The 27,772-nt window shown below is 33.7% G+C and overlaps 6 protein-coding genes across 7 annotated transcripts; 1 reads left to right on the top strand and 5 right to left on the bottom strand.

Moving 5' to 3' along the window:
* Positions 1–3,494: 3,494 nt before the first annotated feature.
* On the bottom strand, positions 3,495–6,681 carry LOC108839451 (tobamovirus multiplication protein 1-like). Its single transcript, XM_056993229.1, has 11 exons — positions 6,414–6,681; positions 5,756–5,846; positions 5,485–5,537; positions 5,012–5,104; positions 4,835–4,906; positions 4,598–4,670; positions 4,420–4,465; positions 4,236–4,299; positions 4,078–4,131; positions 3,896–3,973; positions 3,495–3,811 (listed from the first exon to the last, which is right to left on the bottom strand). Exons 1-11 carry the CDS (start codon positions 6,513–6,515, stop codon positions 3,761–3,763), a joined length of 777 nt encoding a protein of 258 aa, XP_056849209.1. The 5' UTR covers positions 6,516–6,681; the 3' UTR covers positions 3,495–3,760.
* A 1,373-nt stretch (positions 6,682–8,054) lies between these two features.
* On the bottom strand, positions 8,055–8,693 carry LOC108841269 (uncharacterized). The gene has a single exon (XM_018614044.2). It carries the CDS (start codon positions 8,572–8,574, stop codon positions 8,236–8,238), a length of 339 nt encoding a protein of 112 aa, XP_018469546.1. The 5' UTR covers positions 8,575–8,693; the 3' UTR covers positions 8,055–8,235.
* Positions 8,694–9,606: 913 nt separating this feature from the next.
* LOC108841260 (RNA pseudouridine synthase 6, chloroplastic) lies at positions 9,607–12,209 on the top strand. The gene is made up of 9 exons (XM_057003125.1): positions 9,607–9,856; positions 10,026–10,154; positions 10,230–10,484; positions 10,569–10,650; positions 10,763–10,878; positions 10,983–11,037; positions 11,176–11,287; positions 11,362–11,531; positions 11,615–12,209. The coding sequence occupies exons 1-9, from the start codon at positions 9,648–9,650 to the stop codon at positions 11,894–11,896; spliced, it is 1,410 nt and encodes a 469-aa protein (XP_056859105.1). The 5' UTR covers positions 9,607–9,647; the 3' UTR covers positions 11,897–12,209.
* A 20-nt stretch (positions 12,210–12,229) lies between these two features.
* On the bottom strand, positions 12,230–15,611 carry LOC108841268 (beta-glucosidase 47). The gene is given in 13 exon segments (XM_057003124.1): positions 12,230–12,434; positions 12,502–12,595; positions 12,675–12,777; positions 12,883–13,138; positions 13,210–13,309; positions 13,312–13,324; positions 13,807–14,059; positions 14,130–14,217; positions 14,284–14,358; positions 14,436–14,511; positions 14,860–14,918; positions 15,066–15,132; positions 15,242–15,611. Coding segments are annotated over 13 exon segments (1,578 nt in total). The 5' UTR covers positions 15,431–15,611.
* A 319-nt stretch (positions 15,612–15,930) lies between these two features.
* LOC108841259 (homeobox-leucine zipper protein MERISTEM L1) lies at positions 15,931–22,171 on the bottom strand. Of its 2 annotated transcripts, none has more exons than XM_057003123.1 (11): positions 21,849–22,171; positions 19,396–19,778; positions 19,197–19,314; positions 18,254–18,910; positions 18,064–18,165; positions 17,758–17,958; positions 17,512–17,686; positions 17,113–17,384; positions 16,900–16,995; positions 16,403–16,812; positions 15,931–16,282 (listed from the first exon to the last, which is right to left on the bottom strand). In XM_057003123.1, the coding sequence occupies exons 2-10, from the start codon at positions 19,632–19,634 to the stop codon at positions 16,417–16,419; spliced, it is 2,256 nt and encodes a 751-aa protein (XP_056859103.1). In that variant the 5' UTR covers positions 19,635–19,778; positions 21,849–22,171; the 3' UTR covers positions 15,931–16,282; positions 16,403–16,416. The 2 variants fall into 2 exon arrangements, with proteins under 2 accessions (XP_056859103.1, XP_056859102.1); XM_057003122.1 differs by having other exon boundaries at positions 19,396–19,706.
* Positions 22,172–25,290: 3,119 nt separating this feature from the next.
* On the bottom strand, positions 25,291–26,429 carry LOC108841266 (CRIB domain-containing protein RIC11). Its single transcript, XM_018614040.2, is given in 6 exon segments — positions 25,291–25,444; positions 25,446–25,489; positions 25,492–25,619; positions 25,723–25,825; positions 25,951–26,048; positions 26,372–26,429. Coding segments are annotated over 6 exon segments (483 nt in total). The 3' UTR covers positions 25,291–25,392.
* Between the last annotated feature and the right edge of the window lie 1,343 nt (positions 26,430–27,772).

Below are 27,772 nucleotides of genomic sequence, written 5' to 3'. Positions count from 1 at the left end.
TTTTTTTTTTTTTGAAAAACATATTAAGATAAGGGAAATTAGGCTGTCTAGCCACACAAAAACGTATAATTCACAGACTAACCAATTTCCCTAACAGACCTATATACGGCGTTACTTTTCCATATTAATACTGTTTTATCCCTTTTGTCAACCGGTGAAACCTGCAACCAAAAAATAATTAAAATCTTTAATATTATCCGTAAAAGTTAGATTGTGGCTTATCTCCTTTCACATCTTTCTTTTGTTTTTCTTCGTTTCGGAAATCAGACGCCTCTCGCCGGCGAAAAAGTTGCAGCGACGTTTATCAACACGTCGTGTTTATTCCACTTCCCACACTCCATTCTTGTTGGATCTGTTCAACTACGGTAAGTTTTCATGTTTTCCACCCGATTGTCTTACTGCTGTTATTTTCTTTTCTATTTTGGCTATACTCGGAACTAGGATATCATAAATGTTAAATCTACAACATCGTCGATGGTGAATGTCGGATCTGATTTATACTCGGTTGTGGTTTTCTGGTTGTTCGTAGTCTTTCTTAAATTTTATTTTTATTTAGGTATATTCCATTTGACTTGGGATAGAATAAAATACAGAAATTTATATTCTATTTGACTTGAAATGAAATAGATTCGAACGTTTAATATCACCTCATTTAGCTTCTGAAATTATACTTGTATTTAATATTTACGTATTTTTATACTTGTATTAGGGTTTATATTTTCGTGTAGGGTTTAGTGATGATTGGAGAGAGGTTATTTTCTGGAATATTGAATTCATCATTGCAAGATTGGGGTTGACATTGGATTAAGTGTCATATTTCCGTGCATGACTTCGTGATTAGTTGATAGGGTTTCATATATTCTATGTGTGGTTTAAGATCGTGAGCTATGCATATTGTTACATCTTACATGGTTTCCATTCCAAATGATTGTTATACTATATAATTTATTTTACATTTACTTTGTTATATGGATCCTAACACATTTATCTTTAATTTGCTTTTGTTTCTCAGGTTACAAATGGAAGATTTAGGTTGCCAATTAAATTGTTCGAAACTAGATTTGAACCATCTGTTAAATATATTCTCATTTATATGTAATGATGCAATACGTATATAACTAATCGATCGTGTGTACGTAAAATGGAAAGACCATTCATGTGAAATAGAATATATGATATTTGCTATTTGTTGTATTCTATTCTATTCTATTCGCAGAAAATAGAATAGAAATATGATTCTACAGTGCCTAAGCATAAGTTATGTTTTATTGTTGTATCATTTCTATGAATCTTAGTTTATGCATATTGATCAAAACTAAGAATTTACATTAGGGTTTATAATTCCCTATAGGGTTTAGATATTAGTGACTATGGTTTAGTTTATGAAGATTGTGGTTAATCTTGGATTAGGGTTTATATTTCCGTGTAGGGTTTAGTGATTAGTTGATAAGATTTAGTTTATGTACGATCGGGGTTGACATTAGGGCAAGTATTACCACCTTCCATAAAACCATAGACATAACAACATTTGACAAATATGTTAAGATGATATATGAATTTTAACTACATTTTCGCATTTTCTATTCTATGTCTCATGCAGAATGGTAATACATCTTACTCGAATTTGAAAATTCCGGTTTAGTTTATGGAATATTAGGGTTAACATTAGATTAGGGTTTATATTTTCAAGTAATTAACAAAGGCTATTGTATTAACATGCCTCAATTCATTATGCTATTCAATTGTCGCTATATTATGTAACTGCTCTTTCAATTGGAATTACATTTGTATTTATACTATTCTATCTAATATACATAGTATGGAACTACAATCTTGGTTTCTCCGTTTGTTTAACGCTGTTTTTTTATACTTACAATTGTTATCTTCTCTTCTTTCTGCATTTTCTTCTTCCTTTGATTTTGAATAAAGTTTTGTGACGTACTTTCTAAATTATGTCATTATTATTATGGGATAGAAATTCACCACGTTGTTTGCTTTATGTGTTGAAATCGGTAACCTGTTACTTAGAGGGATATAACCGGATGAAAGAGAGCCAAAAAGACAGAGACTGAATTATGTCAAAATCATGTCTACTTCTCTAATATATCACCAAAATATGGCTATTAAACCAATTAACCCTTAAGATAATGTTCCATAACAAAAAGGGAGTATTAGAAGAAGAAAAAAGGAGCAGTAGGAAAAGAGAAGGGAGTATTATAGGTAGGCCGCTTGATCCGTGAATGTTAGACATCAAATGCACGTGTGTTTTTTACATATTAAAGTTTCGAATCATTTTAAAAGAAATCGAAACACTTTTGCTGCTCTAGTGAACAAACAGAAACACTTGGGAATTCATCAGAGAGGCTAATGAAAAAAACATGCAATGTTTATTGAATAAACAAAATTTCAGTGATTTAGATATTGACGGTCCATGTGGGTGCGTCATTTCAACCTCAAATTATCTTCATTCCTCAGAACCAGACAAATCTTTAGCATTACCGAAGATAGCGAATAGATCACTTTTAGCATCTTGCTGTAGTTGAAATCTGATTGAACTACACAACGGTTAAAACAAGGCAAGGACACAGACAAAACCACTTGGAGCAACTTGATAAAGTCCATAGTTCGCAATATACTTGGACCGTTTCCCTTATATCGATGTTGGCACCAAATGGCTGAGACATAACAGCAGGGTCAAGGTTCCAACTACAATAATAATGACAGGCTTCTTCTTGAAATTAGAGGAATAGCTGCTAGCCATTAACACGAAGCTTGTCCACTGAGTCAACCAGCTTATGACTCTCTTCCACAATGTTCTTTTTTTGGTTTATAATGTTGCGTACAACTTATTATGCAGAAAGACAACTTAATTTTCGAGATTTATAATGTTACGTACAACTCTCTCTTCCACAATGTTCTTTGCAAGACAGAAAAAACAACAATCATGCCAAATCCAGCATATTCAGTTTCATACTCATCTGAAAAAATTCTACACGAAAATCTTATATCACAGGTAGCTAGCTAAGCAAAGGAGACGAAGCAAGAGGTGAGGGAAGAAGGCATATAATTTTCAAAAACCTAGTAACCGCTCTATAACAGCACACTTTCAAGTTAAATGTTTCAATTTTGGTATATTTAAAAGAGTTCATGCTTAGCATAATTCCAGAAAATGAGAAACATAAACTTGAAAGGGTATACTATTAGCTCGGAAAAAAAGAAAAAGAAGAGATGTTGAACATCTTCTACTAAACAAAATAAAATTTGTTTGAAGAGAAAATCTGTCTTGAAAAATATTTTGCTTTGTAAGAACTTGAGGTGCAAGTTTCTGTTCGCTTACAATTCAACAACTTTATTTTACAGTTTCATTCAGTTTAGTATGGTTAGATCAGTTATTATATATAGTTTTTATAAACAAATTCATTGAAATTTTATAAACATTTGACCTTTAAATATTAGTTCATACGTTGTCCCCATGGTGGAAAGTAGATGAGAGATTAAAGACAACAATTTGTATTATTTTCAAAGTTGAACCGAGACAGAACATAAACAATATATTAAACATCCGCACCAGCAAATCATAAAACTATAAGAGACATCCGAAGTAGCAAAAGAACATGTAACTTCTACGACAAATATAACAATAATTTTACAAACCAAAAGTCATATATGAACGCGTCTTCCAGTAATAAACTCACGCAGTTTCCACAGATTTTTCTACTGGACCGGATGGTATTGAACTGGTGCTCTCTTTGGAGGTAGCTTACGTACGCAGAATAAAGAGGACTAGTGCCGATGGAATTATCTCAACCACCTTTGTAATTCCGTTATTTTCCAGTTAGTGAACATACATAAACAGAGATTTAAATATGGTAAAGATAAGGTCTTAGTTACTTACCATATAGTAGAATAAATTCTGAACTGGACGATTAAGAACATCCAGCCTTAGATCCCTGTCAAAAGCTGATACACCCACCTGGAATTTTTTTTGCAAGAGATCAAATATTTTTTTATTTAAAACACTCATCACTCATCAGCATAATTGATCATAAAGATTTCATTCTATATCCGAGAGCTTACCACAATGCATCTTATGAGGAAGCAGGTGAAGCATATGGCTGTCACAGATCCAACCTGTAATCGAATACGATTTCTCAATTACAAAGGCCGATCGATGAAAAACAATGAATTTAAATGAAGGCAAGGCAAAAACAAAGATGCACAAGCACAATGACTACCTCATAGAGCTTCTTACTTCTCGATTTTGACTCAATAGGGAACCTTTTTAGCATAACAAACAATCTATATAGCATACCGAAAAAAACACATGAGAAAGGACAACCCCAGTAAAGCCATTAGTTAAATAAGTTCTCAGACACTTTGATTAGTAGATAAGCAGAATAGAACACAAAAAAAGCATACCTTCCTCCGTGGTGCAAGAAGCCTAACGCAACGATGAAAGACACAACTAGAAGAAGATAGAAAATACCCAAACAAACAAATTCAATAGAAAAAAAACAATTCAATAGAGAGTGAGCAAATAGGTTCGCAAGAACTGAGCAAATAGGTTTAGAAGTAAACTTGCTTCGCAAGAACCTACCTGCCATAAATATATTTCCAACTAAATCCACAGTGCTTTTATCATTCACCCAGATGCATACCCAGATAACAACCTGATAGGGACATCATTCACAGGTCAAACTTAGTCTTTTGATTTACCAATAAATTTCTACAAAAGTGAAGTGAGAAAGGTTCAAACAGATTCTTTGTAGTAAATAACAACAACAAGATTAGAAGACAAGGACGAGGGAGAAAACAATGAGAATCAGACATGAACCTGAGCCAAATATACAGCCACATTGGCTGCAATAAATGTTTTCCGCAGCTTATCCGTTGGTAAGCTTCTTGACTGCTCATTAGTGGCAACAAAATGTATATTTAGAGTTTGTCTGTGGTTGGTTAAATTGAGAGTCTACGTACATCAAGTAAAAATCTTTTTAGATAGTTTACTTGCCTCGTGATATATCTGTGCCCAGAAGAGAAGGAGCAGTGTGTACGCCGAGAAAAAGAGGAGGCCCGGAAGATCCAGTAATATCCAGCAAAAAACCTGCATTACCTCAAGTCAACTAACAACATTAGATACTTAAAAAATGCTATATTCAATTTATACCCTTAAATAGCAATTAATAAAGTTTGTGTTAAAATTTAGAACACAACTGGGAAAATCACTATAACAACATTAACTAAAAGTTAAAAAGACATTTTTTTTTATTTTTTTTTATTTATGTTTGAATTTATTAATTAGAGTTTAAGGTTTATTATTTATGAGATATGTTTAAGGTAAACTTTATGATATAAGGCAATTTAGTGATTTTAATTAATAAATGTGAGTATTTTGTTGAATGCTATTTTTACAAAGGATATAAAAAATAATAAATATATTAGAGGTGGTTTCACTCAAACGACAAACCATATGCAGACTCTCACCTTGAGATGCATGAGAAAGACTTGATGGTGAAATCCAAATAGAACCGCACGAACTGCACAAAGATCAAAGAAAATGTCAAAAAATATATCCTAAAGGTTCAGTAGCAAACAAGAAAAGAAAACACACAAAATCCAATCATTTGTCAACAGGAAACAAAAGATGATCAGCAGCACCTCCATTGACGACAGAGTTTATAAGATGAAACACCTTCTGAGTGGTAAAACACACAAAACCTATCATTTGTCAACAGAAAACAAAGATTATCATCACCTCCATGGACGAGAAAGTTTATAAGATGAAACGCCTTCTGAGTGGTCCAACCATAATCACGCGATCTCATTTGAATCCTCACCAATTGGACCTGGCAAAGACAATCCAATTCATACAAGCTGGTCAACTAATAGTTCCTTCATTTCTAATTTTAAAAACTTATAAATTGTATTCAACTATATTTTATTATATACATAAATTTAGTTTTTGATAGAATATGCAATAATTTATATTTTATACCAATTTAACTGTATTAATGAAAGTATAAGTAATTTTAAATATTAAACATATTTATTTAATCATTTTAGATAAAAAGAAAAATATGTAAAATTTTAAAAACCAGTTTGTAAATAAATAAAAAATATCAACACAAAATAAAGTAATGAATAGTGTATAATTCAAGTTCAATGTGATACTATTTATATTTTCATATCTTCTCAAAATTAATGATATACTATTTGAAAATAATTTTCCCTCTTTTTTTATATTGGTTTATGACAAAAACGATGTCTCATGAAAGCAAACCACCACGAAAAGAGGAATGACAGTTCAAGCACGCAAGAGTTTGACCTAGACACCTTCAAAACATGAACCTAGAAGACACTTGAAGAAAAAAGGTTCGACTTTGAGCGGTGAAAAGAGAGAAAGATAATCGTACAAGAGCGAAGGCGGAAACAAGAGCATAAGCTCCACAAAGAAAGAAGAAGATCCCATTTTGCCACTGAGTTGACTCGTTAACATTGTCCCACCAATTAGCCATCGCCGTGACAGAGTTTTGTGCTATCTTTTGCTGGGAATGCTGGATATCACTTCGCAAAGCAGCTCTTGAGATTTGAGAATCAGAGAAAAATGACTTGTTTTGTATATATGCAAAAAAAAAAACCACAGGTCAGATGGCAGAGAGAGGAAGTAGAACTTAGAAGAAGGAAATGAAGATCCAACGGTAGAGAACGATGCGACTTTTTCGACACTGTGTTTGTTGCTGACTTGTTCCTTCACATGTCCTCTGAATATTTTAAGACTTTTATGACAGATGAAGTCTTTGAGTAATTTAAAATTCAAGCACAATTCAAGCACGATTTATGACTTAAAAACATTTTTAATTTGCTTTGAATGTTAACTTAAAATTTCGATAAAACAATTTATGTGAGCGGTATATTGTGTAGCCACCGAGTTTAGTATAGCTTCACGTTCCTATCCAAGTATACTGCTTCAACCAGACCTAGCTAATTGATAGTAAGTAAAGCAACCCGAATTTTTTTTTAGGGTAAAATTCAACCCGAAAATTCAATAAAATACAATGCACTGTATTGTAACCAAGGAGTAAAAAATTCCAATCAAAGCAGCTAAGGTGATTATGTCCTTTTTGATATAGTTGGCATGAAAATGATGTTGCAACATTTCAATTTTTGGTTCATACATGAAGATATACCAAGGTCAAAAGAATCCTCCAATCCTGTAGAAAGTTTTAATCTACAAAACTCAGGATGTCATTTAAAAAATATGTTCATAAGCCACTACACTAGAATATATTGATGATGGTGCTTATGCTTAATGAGCTACCTGAACCTGGTCACTGGAGTCTTGGCGCGCGTCATCTCTGCCTCGTGGGTGATACGGACCCACGCCATTGGACACTAAGCTTGCTGACCCGGTTGTGTTTTGTTTGCTGTCGTCAAGGCTCGCTTTTGTTTCAGTACGGACGAGTTCCGTCGCTCCGGCTGTGAAGTGAGCCATTAGAGCCTGATGACGCTTGGTCCAGTCTGGATTGTACCGCTCGGTGATGATACATTGATCCAAACGCTGACCTCTCATCCTATGGCTACCAATGTTTATTTTTAAATGTTTAATCCTGACTAGAACTGGTTAGTCTCGGGTGATAATGCTTTTCAGAATTACATCAAAGTATCGATTATGGATCCATACATGATACTATATCATTTTGTATGTGAGTGTGGTTGAAATCATGTATTACTCTTTGGATGAATACAAAGTTGAAGTTTGAGCCAAAAAAAAAAGGAAAAAAACGAACTATGTATCGAAGACAATCTACCAACAAATACACGTCTACGAAACATTTACCCATTTCTCTGCATCCATCCTCCTCCAAAATTTCTCAGAACCATGTTTGTCATGTAAACCTCTCACATTAAACCATGTTTATACTGAATTACTGAGCGGGGTTTCTTTCAAACCGGGAATATAACCGAAACCGAATTATTGAATCTGACCAAACCAGATTGAATTTAGTCTTTAGCATACGTCATAGTCATAGGTCATCATACCACCAAACAAAAAGAAAATCCTTGAGCATGCATATGTGACATATATAAAATAATAATTTTTAATTTACACTGGTAAAAGAAAAGCAGAATATGCTAATTGACATAATAAAATGTAACAAATTAACACATAAATCAAAAGTTTTTTTTTTATGTAGATCCACATTGTTTTTTACCGTGATCCACATAAATAATCCTCTACGCTCGCAAGCCCTTCTCATCATTCTTCAAGATCCTATAGTTGAAACCGGGAACTCGATTCTCACCGGAAACCTCCACCGCCGAGCACATACCCGGCAAAAAAGTACCACGACCACAACTCTGCCGCTTCTTCTTCTTACTCCACTTTGTTCTGGAGAACCAAGAACTCAGCCGTGATGAGCTATCTCTTCGTTCACAACCCTTTGTGTTTTCTTCAGAATTACCTCTCCCTGGATCATACCGGGGACATGCATTGAAGTTTTTGAAGTAGTCGATTTCTTTACGGACAAGCGATCCAATAGTTCCTCGTGTCCCTATGGGGATTTGAGCAGCCATTGATAGAGAGGACTGTGAGTTGTGAGCAGCTTCTGTCTTTTTTCTGCTTCTTTTGTTCTATTGTCTATAAAGTGGTAATGAAGTGATGTGGAGATGCTTGAAGCTAAAGTTATAGAAAATGGTTTCTTCTTTTTATATGATTACTTTGGTTGGTCATCTATTTCTTTATTAATTATTTTCTTTCTTACTGTATTTGAATGACTAATTATGTTCTAAATATCCAGTTAATCTCAATTTAAACTTTTACAAATAACTAATACCCTATCAACATTTGAGGCGGCTGTTTATAATAAACGTAGTTCTTAGAATATGAATCATTAATAGAGATTTTAACAAAGGCATGTTGTTGCAGAATGGACAAAGCAATGATCATCTCTGTAATTCCACAAGGTTGTTGGAGAGAAGACAAAATATTATTCGGTTGATAAATATTTTAAATTATTCAGAATATTCGAAGAACCCGACTTTTTTGGATACCAAACTTTTTTCCTTTAAAGTTTAAAGGCATAGCATTTTTAGTATTTACACAAGTATGATCTTTCTTTTTATAAATCATAATGAGATTAATTCAATCACTTTTCCTTCTATCATGCCGTGGATTGATTTTCATTTAGATTAATATGTTTCCCTTTATTTGCCCTAAAGTCAGGAACATAATAATTTCAATCCAATTAGGATCTATGTGATATGCAAACATAAATAAATCTTTAAATTTTATATTTTTTTAGAGATCCGTATTATAACTCAGCAATAAATCATTATAGTAAACTAAAATGTGTAATTTTTAAAAGTAAATAAAATCTTAAACTATAAAACACAAAATAAAAATCACATTTTTCATTACATGTATTTTGATTTCATGCATTATTAAATTCTGTATAGATTTTATAGTTTATAATTGTCATCTTATATTTTCTACTTTCTCTTTTATACTAAACCAAAAAAATCCTATCTCTTCCCAAGATCGTCTCGGCCCAACCAAATGATCACCTCGGCCCATTTTTAGATTGGCGCGATAACGATAACGATTCTTCTTTAGGGCATTTACCACAACACCAACCAATCAACTAACCATGGCGTCGCCGGCGTTAACAACCGGTTACCGGAACCTCACCTCCCCGGTTTCTCTCCTGCGCACTTTAGCATCCACCCGTTTCACCACCCCGTTGCTCCGTTACAAACACTCTCCACGTCTCACTTCTTCTTCTTCTTCGAGGAGACTCACTTGCTTGTCTTCACTTCAAATCGACTCCACGAATCAAACCACACTCTCCTCTTCTGGGTAATGCTTAAAGTTCGATTCTTTTTTTCATTCAACTCAATTCAAAGTTGGATACTTTATATACTCATGTTCTTCCTCAAGTAATGGGTTTGCTTAAAGTTCGATTCTTTTTCATTTCAATTCATTCAAAGTTCGATACTTTATGTCTTGATGTTTTGCCCTTTTTCAGACACTTCGATTACAATCGATTGGTGCCATGTCCTGCGCACAACTTTCCTCCAAGGATCGAGCACATGGTTGTTTTAGAAGACGTTCGTGTCGCTGATTACATCTCTAAGGAATTGAATCTACCTCCTTTGTAAGTAATTCATTATGTTTAGAAAGAAAAAAAATTATATAAAATGTTATATTTAAAGTTTTTCATTCTATGAAGATATGTTGCAGACCTTATCGAATTTGGAGCTGTGCATTACGCTCTTGTGTGCCCTAAGCCTCCACTCACCGCGACTCCTGAGCAAATTAAGCTGTTTAAAGAAGTGACCTCTCCTTCGGTGCTGAGCAAGAGAACTTCCATCAAAGGGAAAACCGTTAGAGAAGCTCAGAAAACGTTTCGTGTCACTCATGTTAATCAGTTTGTTGAAGCTGGAACTTACTTGCGTGTCCACGTTCACCCAAAACGCTCCCCGAGGTAGATAAAAATGCATATTTGTAAGGAAAACTTTTGATGATAATTAATATTCACTTTGACACATGATTGATTGATTGTGGTCAGGTGTTATGAAATTGATTGGAAGTCGCGGGTTATTGCTGTGACTGACTCTTATGTCGTTTTGGATAAACCTGCCGGCACTACGGTACTCTCTTATTCATCAATGAATAGTTTCATGACCACTGTAGCTTCACTAGAGCTCTTGTATAGAAGTACTTTCTATATGTGCTGATCCACATTAACTACTTTTTCTACAGGTTGGGGGAACGACAGATAACATAGAGGAGAGCTGTGCTACATTTGCCTCGCGTGCATTAGATTTGGCTGAACCATTGAAAACAACACATCAGATTGATAACTGCACAGAAGGCTGGTACTTAAAACTTTCCCTTTTTAAAACTTTTGTTCTTTTAGTTTTGTAAATTTAGCATCTGGAAGTTACCACAGGTCTCATTTACTTCTTTTCTTTCTCTGTAGTGTCATCTTTGCTAGGACAAAAGAGTATTGCTCTGTCTTCCACACAAAGATAAGAGTGAGTTTCCTTGCTTGCCTGCTTGCCTCTACTTAGTTTGACTGGAAAACCAATAAGACGTGTTTAAATATATATATATATATATATATATATATATATATATATATATTTTTTTTTTTAACTTATTTTCAATTAAAGAATAAAGAAGTGAAGAAGCTCTATCGTGCTCTTGCTGCTGCACCTCTTCCCTGTGGAATAATCTCACATTATATGCGCCCTGTTAATATGGCTCCAAGACTCGTATCCCAAGGTAACTTCCATTTGAAATTTAGTATGTGATTGTGTTTTGTTTTCCTAACATATGGATATTCTTTTGAGTTGCAGATTCGATCAAAGGCTGGCACTTGTGTCAACTTGAGATTCTAGAATGTAAGAAGATACCTTGGCCAGATGCAGCTACTGAGAAGGAACATGGTATTGAAGACTGTGGATGGACTTCAAGAGACTCCGCTTACGAATGTACAATAAACCTTTTAACAGGGAAGACTCACCAGGTTGGGTTCATCTGACACTTTTTTTTAACCATTTCATGAAAACATGAATCTCTTCTGAACACATGTGTAATGGTTTTCTTCAGATCCGGGCCCAGCTTGCAGCTTGTGGAGCACCGTTGGTTGGTGACTCTATGTACATGCCAGCAGCAATAGCAGAGACGGTGAGTCCTGGGATCAACCCTTACGGGAAAGGAAATGAACATTGCACAATGGAGGAGAATGATAAGGAGACCGCTGTTTCTGAATGGATTGAGAGGCATGGGAAGGAACCGAAGGTTGGAATAGGTCTTCAAGCTTGTCAAATCTCGTGGGAGGATGATGATGGAGAGCATTTCTATGAAGCTGGGACTCCTTGGTGGAGATGAAACACGATAGACTCAATCTCTATACCTCACATGTTCTTTAACAGTAGGAGCAGACAAAGTGGCTGAGAGAAAGATCGAGCAAGAATCTCTATGTAGCCATCTTGGTTGTAAGGGTAGAGTAGAGGCTAGGGAAACTCCATGAACAACTCTCACTTGTAATTCCTTGAGCTTATGTCATCTTCGCTGTCATGCAGATTAGAGGTGGAGAATTGTTCTTTTTTGTTATAAGAAATGAAAATGTCTCTGTTTATTTGGAAGTTGTAACAATATTTTATTTGCTTTGTTGAAGAAATCAAACAAGAAATACAAACAACATGGGTCTTTCCTTTTGTTTCATGCATCATCTTTAGATCGAGAGCTTATGTGGTTGGAAATGAAGTTCTTGTACCAAGAAGCTGATAGTCTCGGAGTTCTCTCTAGAGTGTTGTAAGTGTTGAAATCGACGTGGTACATACCAAACCTTATGGTATAACCTGATATCCACTCAAAGTTGTCCAGTAAAGACCATGCGAAGTATCCTCTTACATCTGCTCCTTTCCTGTTCTTCACCAATTTAGCTTTTATATATAGAGAGGGCTCCAAGAATCAAGAACCAAATGTCTTACCTCATGGCCCTTTTGAGTGCATCTAAGTAGTTGCTCATAAACTTTACTCTCCGGTAATCGTTTAAAAATACTCCCGTACTGTTCTCACCAAAACCTACAAAAAGTGAAAATTGAGAAACAAGCTCATCATATACACACACAGTTTAGCTAGTGGCTTAGGGCACATCCTTTACCATTTTCTGTTACGTACAATGGAATGTTCCTGTATCGCTCTGTTGCATACATCAACATTTCTTCCATCCCTTGTGGATAAACATTAAACCAGTTTACTCCCGTCTGCATCATAATTACCACACAAAACAAAAACAAAAAATATACCTCAAAGGTGTTGCTGAAACTACTAGGTTTAATTTTGAACTGGTTGGTTGGTCTACGTATTACCGGTTCACCTAAAGCTAAACCGTCTTTAAGAGCGTTTGAATGGACGAAACCTTCAGCTCTGGAACCTCCTTTCCCCGGTTCACATGCGGAATGCAGACAATCTTTAGCGTATCTGCTTGTGTACTGATTAATCCCAATGAAGTCTAATCCATTCTTGGAGCTTTTAAGATCATCTTTTGTGAATTTAGGAAGATCTTTTCCAAGAATGTTTTGCATTTCTCTTGGATATTTTCCAAACACAAGCGGGTCCAAGAACCTACATTTTTGCACTCTTTCGATACGTTAAGAAGTCCGGTATTTAGTTACATGTTGAAGTCAGAATCTTACCAAGTCAAGTAGAAAGCTTGAGCTCTCTCAGCAGCTAATCTATCTGCCAAAGAATCACTAACCGGTTCAAACCAGATCGCGTTCATAACAATACCAATCTTCCTCTTTGTTGTTCCTATATTATAAACATAAACATAATATTATTAAATTAATCTTTATAGAATTTCTCCAAAAGATAATTATTTAAAGACCATTCGCCACGCAATCTACGGCTCTAACTGGTGACCACTAAAATAGGAATATAAATGAGTATGAAAGAAATGAATAGAAACAAAATCAAAGGAATAAAAATAAATATTTATTCCTTTTGTTCCATATCAATTTTGATAAGGAATGTTTTTCTTCTATAATTCCTTAAAATTCAAGGATTGGTAAAGAATTAGACGCAGCGAAAATTCCTCGTAAATGGTGTATTTTTAAAAGAATGGTTAGGAATTGACTATTTCCTTTAGTTCCTTATGTCACCAGTTAGAGCCCTAATATGTCTTTAAAGTTTAGGGTTAACGTGAATGTTTTATCCAATAATGTCCGGAACCGGCTCTGCTGACTGAGTTAAACCGTTCTGTAATTTCTGGTACGGTTATGATCTTGATTTACCTGAAATCTTTCCCGGTATAAACTGACAGCCGCTAAATGTGAGCGGATAATATTGTGAGCAGCAACAAGTGGCTCTATGTCAGAACCGCCCCATGTGCAGTTTGCGAAAGTCCTAGAACAATGTGATGGCGGGTAAGTCCCTTTACGGTAACCCAAAATCACTTGAACGTTTGGTTCGTTGAACGTAGTCCAGAACTTAACTTTATTCCCGAAGTGTCGGAAGCAAATCTCTGCGTAATGTTCGAAATCTTCCCTGGAAAAGACAATATTATATTTTGGTCAGTGTATTCACCTAGGCGTACGTGTAACATATACTTAATTACCGGATTTGGGGGTTTAGCCAACTTCCATATCTATATTCGAGTTCTTGAGGTATGTCATAATGTATCAACGTGACAAATGGCTCCATCCCTGTGAATTATATTGAGCTAAGTTTTGATTGTATTTTTTTACAAGAGAATCTATCAATTATATTACCTCTTTTGAGAATAGCATTGATCATTCTGTTGTAATGATCAATACCTTCCATGTTCACATCTCCAAATCTTCCCTCTTCAAACACAAAAGGGTTTTGAAAAAAGAATGAAAAAGATTTTAGATCAAGGGAGATCAAAAACAAAAATTCTCACTTGGAAGAATCCGAGCCCACGATAACGAAAATCGATAGCTGTTAACTCCAAGATCTTCCATCAGATCCAAGTCTCCCTGTTAAGGTAAAATTAAAATCACATAATTTACTTTCACGTGTCTTCACTTCTGTATAACCTTTAATCTCGACAATATCTCATTATAAGCTTATGTTTGGGTCATACTGGTTGGAAGAATTCAAGTTATGTCAATTATTAAATTTGGTCCGAGTTACGAAGTGTATGTTTGGTTCTGATATCACTTAGGTTTTATGAATTTCTAATTTAAAATCAGTTGGCCACAAATAAAATGATCCAAATCTCTTATATATTATGCATGTCCATCCGAATTTCCAATGTTGGAGCTTTTCACACTTTTTGTATTGAAAGAGATCAATATCCGACGTATAGAATTACAGTCATGTACCGGATATCGATGGTAATGATCGACAGAGACTTTGCCTTGGCTTCCATCTGCAATTTTCCCTATACATTGAGATATCAAGAATAAACTAAGTTTCTTAAGATGACTTGAGCAACAAGAATGGCAACGGAACCCTAAAAGTTTGAAACTTTTTTTTAATTTTAGCTAAGTTCACAATTCACGAAAAGGTTTCATGAGATCTAATTAACCCGAGATGCTTGTGAAAACGTCCCAATTGCTTAGGGATTTTCCGTCGGTTAAGTAAGCTCCCTCGTACTGTATGAGCAAACAGAACAAAATGTTAAAAATTAAGATTATTAATAACTGAGCATTGAAGTTAAAAAAAAAGTTTGGAAAAAGAGAAACAGAAGCTAGGCTTAAGAACCTGGTAAGCCGAAGAAGCAGTGCCAAAGAGGAAGTCTTTTCCAAAATCGAAATTTTCTTCTTGGCTAACCTCTCTCAGTGAGATATGATCATCATACCAGGTTGATGATGATGAGGCCAAGGTTATAATGGCGAAGCAGAGGAACCAGAATGGTATCATATAAAGGTGCATTGATGGTCTGGTCTCCATCGAACGATTATTTTTGGGGTGGGGGTGGGGCGTTCACTTGCTGTATTTATAGAGTAGATGTTATATGGAGAAATGAAAACTAGTGGGTTTGTGCCATTTCTGTTTGATAATGATATTTCACCAATTCAGAGCTACTTGATTTGAAACTTTAAAAGTTCTGACAGATGAAAACTGGCAATCGTATACAAGATCTGGATGAACCAACCAAATCTTTTTTTTTTTGTTTGGGAATGATTGATCCATTAATTTATGTCATGGGTCACTTCTAAAGAAAATGACTTGAGATTTCCAGGACGGCGACGATATCTTTAAATTACCAGTAGCAACAAAGCACGTATGTATCACACATGACTAGAAATATTATTGTAGCACTATCGTCTTCAACAAAACGACAATCCAAATTATGAATTTTATTGTGAATTCTGAAATTCCCTGAAGAGAAAATTAAAAAAATTAAATGCTAGAATTGGTGTATTATTAAAGAGCCTAATAACGCTAGGTTTGGAACAAAAAGGCATAGTATTTATAGAGTATTCCTAAAAAATACAAACTAATAAACACAGTTTCATAAACAATCTTATAATATCTGAACTACAAGAGTGCAGCATTCCCTTTGAAAGAAGACACAATACGCAAAAACGCTAACATGTTCTGATGTTCACTAGCGACATAAAATAATAACGTAGAAAACGCAAAACACTAAACCGCCTGAAACCCAACAAGCCGTTTCTTTTTCTTCTTTTTTTTTTGGTTTCCAGCAGAAGTCAATACCAGAACCCTCTTCTTGGCTCACTAAGAAACCAAACGCAAAAAATGGTACGTTCTTGACTTCCTTTGGAGGATCTCACAAGACTATTTTTAACAAGAACACGAATATTCCATGAAAAAAAAAAATTTAGTCTCGTGTAATTGTTCAATTGTTCGAGAAGATGTGATTATCCGAATAATAAGCATATAGAGAAAACTGCTTACCTGAAAAACATCAATCAAGCTCCGTCCCATGCCAACGCACCTTTGATTCGTTCGACGGTGCATTTGATCAGACTATTGACTGTAGCCACTGACCCTAGAGAGAGTTTAGCGGTTGGAACGGAGTCTACAAGTATCTGAAACGCCACGGTTAGTAGTGAACCGGAATTAACCACTTCAAGATTATTTCCTCCTCCTCCAGCTACAGCACTAGCGTTTCCACCTTCTCTTGTAGACCCATCAGGCAATATAGCGAACCCGGATGGAAACAAAACCACGTACTCTGGATCCCCACCATTCATGACAACGTTCATAGCCGCTACGTCGACTGGTGCATATATCACATACGATCCTGACGCGTCCGTACAGCTTTCTTGTAAGATCAACATGTTGCTCTGTCCTGAGTTCGTGCCCTGTTTTTTTTTTAAAACAAAACGACATCTCAAGACGCTTGTTCAAACACAACAAACACACATACAAGAAAAAGTCAACGTTCTTACATTGACTCGGAGTAAAGAGACACTGTTCCCAGGATCCCGACCATTTGCGATATGAGCCATTTCTTGAACCAAACCTCCGTTTGAAAGTATGTCCCACTATGAAACCAAACACAATCAAGATCTTTCAATCAAGAAACATAAAAAAAAAGAAGGTTTTGTTTTCTTTTTTTCTTGATAAAAAATTAATATATAAGAGGTTTTGTTTTCTTTTACCTCGCTTCTAGAGTTTTCATCTCTGAGAAAATTAAACACTCGTTTTGGTGCCACTGGGATCCAAAACGAAGTAGCTGCGCTCAAGACTATACCCGGAGATCTCCCCGGATCATCCATGCTCTTCCGGGTCATGACTCGAACATCGTCGGATCCTGTGGTGGTTAATGTAGTCCATGCGTTTGCAGTCGACGCGCCTACTCCGCTACAGAAGCTCACCACCATCCTCTCTGCTAGTTTCAACATGCTCTTCCTCCCCTCAGGACTCGTTATCACTTTACATAATTATCACAAAATAGAAGGACCCAATTAGCAAATACTTTTTTCTCGATTTTAATCCTAACCTTTACGAATTGATCAAAATGGCCCCAAACTGATTTGATGTGTATAATAATAGCGTACCGGAAAGTTCACCAGTTGTAATGTTGCCGGCCATGGAGCTCGCAAGCCGTTCGCATTGGCGGTCAAGTGTAGCTACCCAACGTTTAGCACCAAAGGCTAAACCGGTGTTAACCAACGGTTTATACATGGTGTGAACCGAGCTATCATCCACCTCCATATGTTCTACCCATGTCACCTTCAACAAATGCCAATAAAAAAATATTTATGTATTTTCAATAAATATCACTTAACCTTATAAATATTTACCTTTGAATATCCATTTTGCAGTTCTTGAATAAGACAACCAGAGGGTCTTCTCCTGCTTCTAGTGATCGGACTCGGACTTAGGCTGTCCAAAGAGACATCAACAACCGCCCAAGTGTTGTCTCCATGCTGCTTGCAGTACCTCACAAAGTAGCTCTCACGTATCTGGACAAGCGGTGAAGGGACTTGGAACTCAGCTGTCATCTTCACATACATGAAAAAATATCAAACACACGGGAAGTTAACTGATCAAAACATGATTCAGAGTAATAGCTTGTGGATCAAGTAAATGAATGGATGTTCTCATACCACTTGTAGTGCCCCATTGTAGTTCCCTGCGACGCCAGCTGATAGAACTTCTAGCGTCAGTGCTCTTGATACAATCCCACAGAACACACTAGACCATTGGTTCTATACAAAAAAAAAGTTTTAACCAAAACGTAGATCTTTGTTGAAGTTTGAGAAAATAAAAGAGTTAAAAGGGGAACAAGATTAATACCACGTCCATTAATATCTCAACGAGATTGATATGATTCATGATAACGACCGTAGACTCTCTTGAAGCTTCTGATCTAAAACCAATAGGCTTCGGTCCAATTCCTCTAGGGAACGTTCTAAAATACTCTTCTTCATTGAGAATCTCACCCAAATTATCACTTGAAACCCACAAGGGATCACCAGTTTGAGCCATTGTCACAAGCTCTTCCATGGCTGCAACAGCTAGCTCAACAATCATAGGCTTATCAGCCTCACAAGGGATAGAAACCGACCTCATAACGTCACTTGTTCCATACATTTCCCCTACGAAACTTGTCTGGTGATCGTTATTATTAGTGCCAAAGTTACCGACTTCAGGATCAAGGGAGCGCGAGGGAATGTAGTGTGAAGAAGTGAGCTGAGTGGAAGGTGAAGAATGAGATGACGATGGCTTCCCTACGTATTTAGCAGCCATGGCCGAGATTCTGTCGATTTCTTCACGTAGACGTGCGTTTTCAATCCTTAGATGCTGTTCATCGAATGACACTTCTCCTATAGATAGACAACCACAGTTTGAGCATGTTGCGTTGCTTAGAGCATCTTTGTACCTATTGTTTTCTGCCCTGAGCTTGTCGTTGTCTGTCTTCAGAATCGAGTTCTCGTGCCTCTCATGCTGTGCCTATAAAGATCACACACAACATTCTCTTCTTTAGTTTTGATATCATCGAGTGAACAAAGCATATCAAATAGATAAACCTAATTAATAACATTCTGGACTTATTACATAATTCAATATAGTTAGCTACATTTGTTCAAAGAAGGCTTCATATGGTTATAATCGAATCAAACCCAAAATTCATTTAATTAATATGAGAATAAACAATTAATTTGGAGATTTAGAGATCAATTTAGGCAAATCAAACGAACATAATGAGACAATAATCAAAATTAGCGTTAGTATATACCTTCATTTGGGTGCGTTTGTTTTGGAACCAAAACTTGACTTGAAGAGGTTCTAAATTTAGATCTCGGCTCAGCTCTTTTCTTTGCTTATCGTCAGGGTGAGGACACTCCTTAAAGAACCTTGTACAAATCCAAACCAACATAAGCCCTAAATCACAAATTAAATATCAGAAACATTTTCAAGTGGGAGATGTTACTTACGATTCAAGCTCTTGAATCTGGCGTTGAGTGTGACGGTGGAAACGCTTCTTTTTGTTAGGGCGGTGATTAGGATCTTGAAGCTCTTCTTCTAACTGATTATCCATGGTGACTTCAGCGCCAGACTTGGTCTCGAAATCGTCTTCCCGGCTCCCCGTAAGACCCAAGTCGTTGTCGGACTCTTTTGGGGTCATATCGAACATATGTTGATCATGAGACTCGAACATGTTTGGATTATACATGATGATGTTGATGAGTATTGATCCTTATATAGCTTTTGGAGTATTCTTGAGCTTTTTGATTTCCTTACAAATCTACAAGATGATTATATATCCAAATCATTTTCGTTGATTTATATCTATTTTTCTACTCCCAAGTATCTCCCACTGTCCAAAATCAAAGATTAAATGGTCATGTTTATATATACGAGGATCAAAGTAACGGAAGATGTATCTTGTTATTATGGAAAGTAATCCTTTAGATATTATGAAACTATACATACTTTCAATGTGTATATTTATATTGTCGTTTTCACATTTCATAAGTAACCGAAAGGCAAACTATTGACCTTATCTATTTTACATGGTTATTTACAATGTTATCATCCTATCAAAAAATGGTTTGGATATAAATGCCCCCACTACATGACATAACCTTGTTGCATATAAAAAAATTCATCGCGAAATTCAACTTATAAATATAGAACACGAAAATTCGGATGAATATTAAAGTATAATGTTGAATAAGATAAGAAAATTAGAGAGAAATAAGATAAGAAAATTAGAGAGAAATTGAAGTAAAAAGGTATAATGATGAATATATAAAGACATGCCGTTTTTAGTTAAATTCAAGAACACAACTATCCATTATATTGTTGTTAAAAAAATTATCCATTAGATTATAGATACATATATAGGTGTCAAATGGGCGGGTCGTCCATTGGTCGTCCACGTCCATATTTAAATGGACTTAATATGGACACACCCATTTTTTCCATGGGTTATTAATGGACAAAATATGGATGACCATTTAAAAAATGGTCTTTACGGATTTTGGATTTTATGGACATGGGTTGTCCAATGGACAAAAAAAATCTAGAGTTTCAAAAAAAAAAATTGAATTTTTCTACCAAAACCAAGAAATCGGGTTTTCTCGCCAAAACCGGGAAATTGAATTTTCTCTGTCAAAATCGTAAAATCGCACAAACTGTAAAATAGGGATTTTCCGCGAAAATTGAAAATTTAGATTTTCCCGCCAAAACCGAGAAATCGATTTTTTCCGCCAAAACCGGAAAAAATCGAGTTTTTCTGCCAAAATCGAGAAATTGAGTTTTCTGCTAAAACCATAAAATCGGGTTTTTCCGCCGAAACCGAGAAATCGAGTTTTCCGCCAAAACAGAGAAATCGGATTTTTCCGCCAAAACCGGGAAATCTAGTTTTCCCGCCAAAATCGGAAAATCGAGTTTTCCGCTAAAACCGTAAAATCGCCAAAACCGTAAAATCAAGTTTTCTTACCAAAACCGAAAAATCGGGTTTCCCGCCAAAACCGTAAAATCGGGTTTTCCCGCCAAAACCGTAAAGTTTATAATTATAGGCTTATAAATTATAGGCTTATAAATTAAAATCTAAAGTTTTCTTATATGGTCTATTATGGACTCTATGGCAGCCCATAAAAATATGGGTTTTAGTGGATATGGTTCTTAATGGACATGGTTCTAATGGACATAGTCACTCTTTGTCCACAAACAATAAATGGACAAATGGATACGGGCTAATGGACGTGGACTCGCCCAGTTTACAGCTATAGATACATATGCACAAAACAGACAAACCTAAATTTGGATGTAGTTTTTTTTTTGTCAGCAACATAAATTTTGGGATGTAATTAATCTTGGATATTACTATCACAAATATTATCAGATCTACAATAAAACGCAGAGGTAGACAAAACTTATGAAGAAACGGATGAAGAATTTGTGATCCAAGAAACCCTAATTTTCAATTAGCTTACATAAAAGACACTAACTTAGATGATTTGCAATCGTTGGAATATATTTCAGTTTATCTTGGTCACCGCTTAACACAAAAAAAAAAAACGTTTTCAGTGAAAAACTAATTGGTAAAAGGTAAACTGAGAAAAACAAAAATTAGTTAAGGAAATTAATGTGTACACATGTGAGTTGACATTAAGTCTATGGCCTTTTCTATACAACAAAGTAAAATTCGTCAACACGAAACGTCGAAACCTCTTTTACAACTCCAAAGAGGTTTAATGTTTTGTAACCCTTGTTTTTAGATCGTCACAAAAACTGTCACTAGTTTTCCCAAAATACAAGAAAATGCAGATCTTGAAAATATCTAAAAAACAATGCAATGTAGAATACATTCCTCGAAGAAAAAAATTCACATGGATATATACAAGTATTAGTTATATTTCAAGAGAGAGACAGGTCTTACCTTTGGACACACAGTGACAGTGAAACCCTAGCTCAGAGCCTCTTCTAGATTTTAATCATCTTCTTGTGAAGAAAAACAGATGGACTTTGAGATATGAGAAAATCAAAAGGGCACCGTTATAAATCACAGTCAGGACATAACCGGTGGTTATCAGACGATTCTCTTAAAACCAGCAAGATGTTATCACGATTCAGAAAGGATAACATGGGAGAATTTTTGTTATAAAAGAAACAAATGGAGAATTATCTTTCAAAAACCAAAAAAAAAAACAAATGGAGATATTGGAGAGGAGGAAGAAGAGAAAGAGGTGACGTGAGGATGTGGCAGAAGGGAACGCAGTTATTGCGAAATACATAGAGAGGGTGCATTGCATTTATGATTATCGAAAGGTCCATTAATGCTTTCAGTGAGAGAAAATTCACACTACTTATATTTTTCTAGAGAGAGATAGTTTCAGTTCATCAATTTTCAAAAGTTAACAGAAGACTTCATTGTTTATCTTTGACCTCACCGAATTCTCGTAGGTTGAGGAAAACAATAGAGGATGACGATTTTTTTTTAATGATCGCCATTTCAGGGTTATTAACTTATTATATGTGTTCATGGTTATAGTTTTATTATTACATGTATCTATATCAGATTAATAACTAATAAGTATTGTATTTATATGCGCATATTGATGTTACAAAAAAAATGTTGTGCATATTGCACATTAATTACTTATATGTCCAAGATAACTTGTGGACATAAAAACGCTTTCTATGGTTAGTGAAAATATGTCAGTCAATATATAATGCATCATGAGATTCTGATTCCTTGAAATTTGTATAGATTAGCATAATCTTGAGCTTAATTAAATTTAATCGAAACCTGCATGTACTATTAGTGTTAGTTTCTTTCATAGTAGTTCATTAGTGACAAGGTTAAGTAGTACAGCAAGATCATTGTACGTCTAGACTCATTCTTGGGTCTTAATTATTTTATCTCAAAGTAAGATTCTATGATTGGTGCAAGTTAAATAGAATAAGTTAAGAGTTTCAATATCCATACTGACCTCGATTATCATAAAAGCAACTTATCAATTCACGGCATCACGATTATAAATTAAAAAAAATCTTAATTTGACACCCTTACGTATAATTGAATAATATGTTTTGAATTAGAACTTTTTTTTTAATTTTTATCTTATTTTTAAAACTCAAACAGTCAAACTTTTAATTTGAAATCCGGAATTCTTTTGAAATTATTTATAAAACTTTTATTTTAAATTTTGAATATTTATTTATTTAAAAAAAATTAAACTCCACGTCCTCCTCCAAAACTCCTCCTCAAATCTAAATTTTAATTATATATTAGTTAACTCTTATAAAGTTAAAAAAAACTCTTATAGAGATATATTTATGATAAAAACTATTTTGGTCATCTTAAAAATTCCTTCGATTTCCAATCATTTCTACACTTTTAAATGAACTCTCCGTTTCACAAGGAGTATCACTTAAATATTTTTACACATATTAAAAAATTGACTAAAAATCATATATGTTTTCATTAATGTCATTTATTTAATTATTAATATTTTATATAAATAAATTTACTAATAAGATCAATGTATTTTGTAATTAATTTTGAACTTAAAGTAAATATAAGTTGCACTGGTATCGTAGAACAATTTGTGTGATTAAGAAAAAAAACTCTAAATTAACACTTAGAGCATCTCCAAAAGACACTCTATAATTTTAAATATGAAGTATTTTGTTTTCTAAAAAGAAAATTTAAAACTTCAAATTTGAAATTTTAATTAGTGAAACTTCAAATATAGAGTATTACTACTCAAAACTTCAAATTTTAAGTTTCAATTTTTTCATTGTATCTTGGTCCTTACATTTATATATTATATTTATAATTTTAAAATATTTTGTCCTTTAATCTTTTTAATCCTTCAAAATTTTATAACTCATAAATATTTCAAATTTGCTTTAATAATTTTATTTTCTACAAATAAAATTAAACAAATTTAAATCAAAACTTAAACTTTTTTTTTCAAAACTAGATTTAGATAACAACAACATTAGAAAAGAAACTTAACAAATGTACTAATTTATAGAATGATGTAGTAATTTACTTGTAATTTAATATTTAATTATGTATTTTTATGTAAAATTATATATTTTATTTATATCATTTTAATTAATATTTCTATGATATCTTATATATATACTATTTATTTATAAAGTTTTAGAATTTACATTAAATATCATAAATATAAAGACAATAAAACAAAATATAAATTCTTTTGAAGTTAAGTTTGAAGTTTTGATTTTGTAGAACACTAATTTAAAATTTCAAATATAAAATTTTGCAAATTTCAAATTTAAAGAAATAGAGTATATTTTCGGAGATGTGCTTCCAGCAGGAAACAGACTCAGTGCCGGCTTAGTATACCGGACGGGCAGTGCAACCGCTCCAGGACCCACTCCAACTTTTATTCTTTTTTTGTTTTCTTTTTTTTATCAACATATGTGTATTAGAATTAAATTTAAATAGTATTACAAAATATAATAATATGTAACATACTAATCAAAAACAAAGAAAAATATATGAACTTTTACTTTTGTTTTAAAAATAAATTTGATAATAATTAAAATACTAAAGATTAATACTAATAGGGTCCAAAATTTTTGTTTTTGACCAATGGCCTACGTGGATGTTGAGTCGGCCCTGAACAGACTATTGTATTGGGCGTCAAAACTCTAAGCCTGTGCCTCATGTTTTTGATGGCGTATCGGGCCACTACATACTACGTTTCTTTGTAAGATTATCTACATCTAAAAGTTTACTTGTCTACAAGATATGTATGGTGTATGTGTTTGGTAAAACTAAGATAACACGACGTTTCCAATATCAAAGAGAAATAGAAACTTTATAAATCAATATTTATACACACGAAACTTGATAAATTTAATTGATTTTGAATTTAATCAGTTCAAAATATAATACTATTTAATTAATAACTAATATATAAAATAAAAATGTTATATTGTTTGTTTTAATCATAATGTAATCCATCTCTACTTTTTAATCAATTATTTTATGTTACATACAAAGTATATTTTAAAATTAACAATTAAAAATTAACATTAATATTTTATAGAATTTGTATTGTATATCCACTTTTTGAAGTACATTAAACTTGAAACGAATTCAAGACTTAAAAAAGAGCCTAACCAAGAATTCATGTGAGAACATGTTTTTACATATTTTCTTATTTTGCTATTAAATATAGCTTAATATTTTTCCCAGATAAGAATGGAAAAACTAGTTATAACTTATAACTAACTAAATAATTTCTTTGATAAAAAAACTAACTAAATAATTTCTTACTACAATTAATATTCTTTCCGTTTCTATACTTCATTTAGCAATGTACATAGAAGTTGTTCAAATCCCAGAACTACAACACAAATTTTTTGAGAAAAATGAAAATCAAGAGAGATACCAAACACAAGCTTTGTTTCTTTTTTTCATTGCCCCTTTGAATTTACCTTTAAGCATTAGAGTTTGACCGACATGTCATTGATTTGAAGGAATATCTAGATACCCGTTGATCTTGAAGATTTTGGAGATGGTAATTTGGATTTGGCGATGATGTTGAAGATGAATACTTTCTCCTATTCTTGCTCTTACTTTGAATCTTGGATAGACCTACTGGAACGGGAGGCACATCCCTTGGCCTATCTGATATAAATGGTTGGCTTGATCTCTGATCAAAATCTGCATTTTCGCAGAAATATAAATATTCAATCCCATTGATTAATTAAAACTCTAACTAGAATTCTTATACGGAACTAATTTAATTCAAAAGTAAAAATATTACCAGTGGATGAAGAAGTGGTCAATACAGACTTCGAATTGCTTGAATGACAAAAAGATGATGGTATTGGAGACAAAGGTTCCGCTTCTGCCTTAAACTCACTTAACTTCACCCACCCAAAGGATTTAAATTTTAAATAAACATCAGCGCAGAAACTAAATATCACTATGAGTATATTAGGTGTCTACATATTTGTTTGGGACAGGAAAAAAAAATAAGGAGAAAGCTTACCCAAGCAGGTGCACTGCCAGAGGATACCTCCCAGCCAACATGGTTCACATGTTTTACTTCTGTTGGGTGCCCAATTTCCATGTCTCGTTCTTTCACAACTGTTGACCAAATTGAATCTTTTTCTTCAATAAACAATTTCAACACATTAAACATCTCTGAGATATAATTGAATGCTCCCGTGAATGAATAACGTAACATGGACCATAATGGCTACGAGAATGAACCGGAAAACAATTTTGGCTTAGGGAAGACTTGAACTTAGAAATTTAGACTCTTATTTCATAAAATTAATTTGAATAAGTTATTTCATGGCTAGAACTTATAAAGTTTGATTATATGGTATAAAGTTGCGAGAAAGTTTGATAGATTATAATGTAGTTTAGTAAGATTAGAAGTAACTGATAATATGGTAAACATATACCAAATAATTGAGAGACCATTTTGAAGCTTTTGTAGATGCCCTTCATCTTCATTGCCATTGTTGAATGTTGATGGAGAAGATCACAAGCCAACTCCAAAATGCTTATGAAAGTTCTATTTCTACCATAAGAAGCTCAGTACAACAAGCACTATTCCCTATCTATTACAAAAGTAAGAAAATAATAAATAAGTTTCATTAGTTAATAAAGAATATAAGAAAAGTAGAAAACATATATAGAAAGAAAGCAAGGAAATTATGCATGTGATGGTTTATCCCATGGAAACAGATTGCTACATTAATTTATGAACCCTCAAACTTCAACAATCTAGGGACAAAACTACAACTATCAAACAAGACATACGAATCCCATAATAAATGATTTTTATCATGAAGAAGTATAAAAGAGTTTTCATTAAGATCAATAGTACCTGCAGATTACACTCGATTTTAGTTTTTATGTGAGGGAAACAAATATGAGGGAAGCTCTTCTTTCGTCTGATGGAGAAGCGCCTCGATGATATATAATTTCCCAAACATAATATACAACAAAATATCAAGGTATAGAAAAATTGTGATGGTAATGGGCGAAGAAGCATGGCTTGAAGAGAGTGGGGAACCATGACATTACTTGTATATAATTATTATGTTAATAATTTATCCAACAAGAAAATCTTAGTCTATTCTATTCAGATAATAGATAAACATTGCCTAGTTGCAATACTATAACATTTAAAACACTGTAATACGCGGAATGACTTCATAATTTGTGGTTTTTTTTTTATCATTTGTATAACTTCTTACATATAATTTGTGCACAAAAAAGTTGTCAATCTGCGATTTTATTAAAAAAACACACACTTTCTATCAGTAATCTTACTTCCATTTATCTTAGGTAAAATCTTTATTTATGTTGATAATGTGATGTTTGTTTCAGTTATCAACTAAAATCATGATTAATATAGTTGTACTAGATCATGACCCGCGCGCCTGCGCGGGTTTATATTTTGATTCACATATTTTATATATATGTTGTATATTGTTTAAGATTTATAAATAAAAAAGTTAGAATGATCTGGAACCAAAAAAAATCGACCCGGACAAAAAAAATCAAATACCTACTTAGATCCAAATGTTGAGAACTCGAAGAACTCATACCTGAAATGAACAGATTTATACCCGACCCAATGAGCTAAATTTCAAACATAATATCTTTTGTTATATTTTTAATTCATTTTTTGGGTTGGTGAGATTTACTATTTATTCGGAAATTTTTTTGCTAACTTAATGGTATATATTCGTAGGTTTCTTTTTTTCTGAACAGGAAAAAAAAGATTTGAGTCTTGATTAAATTTATCTTATATAAAAAATTGTTGCTATAAATAATTTTTATAAAAACTAATT

The sequence above is a fragment of the Raphanus sativus genome, chromosome 2, assembly GCF_000801105.2.
Source record: "Raphanus sativus cultivar WK10039 chromosome 2, ASM80110v3, whole genome shotgun sequence".
Lineage (NCBI taxonomy): Eukaryota > Viridiplantae > Streptophyta > Magnoliopsida > Brassicales > Brassicaceae > Raphanus > Raphanus sativus.
This window is presented reverse-complemented; position numbering and strand designations above follow the sequence as displayed.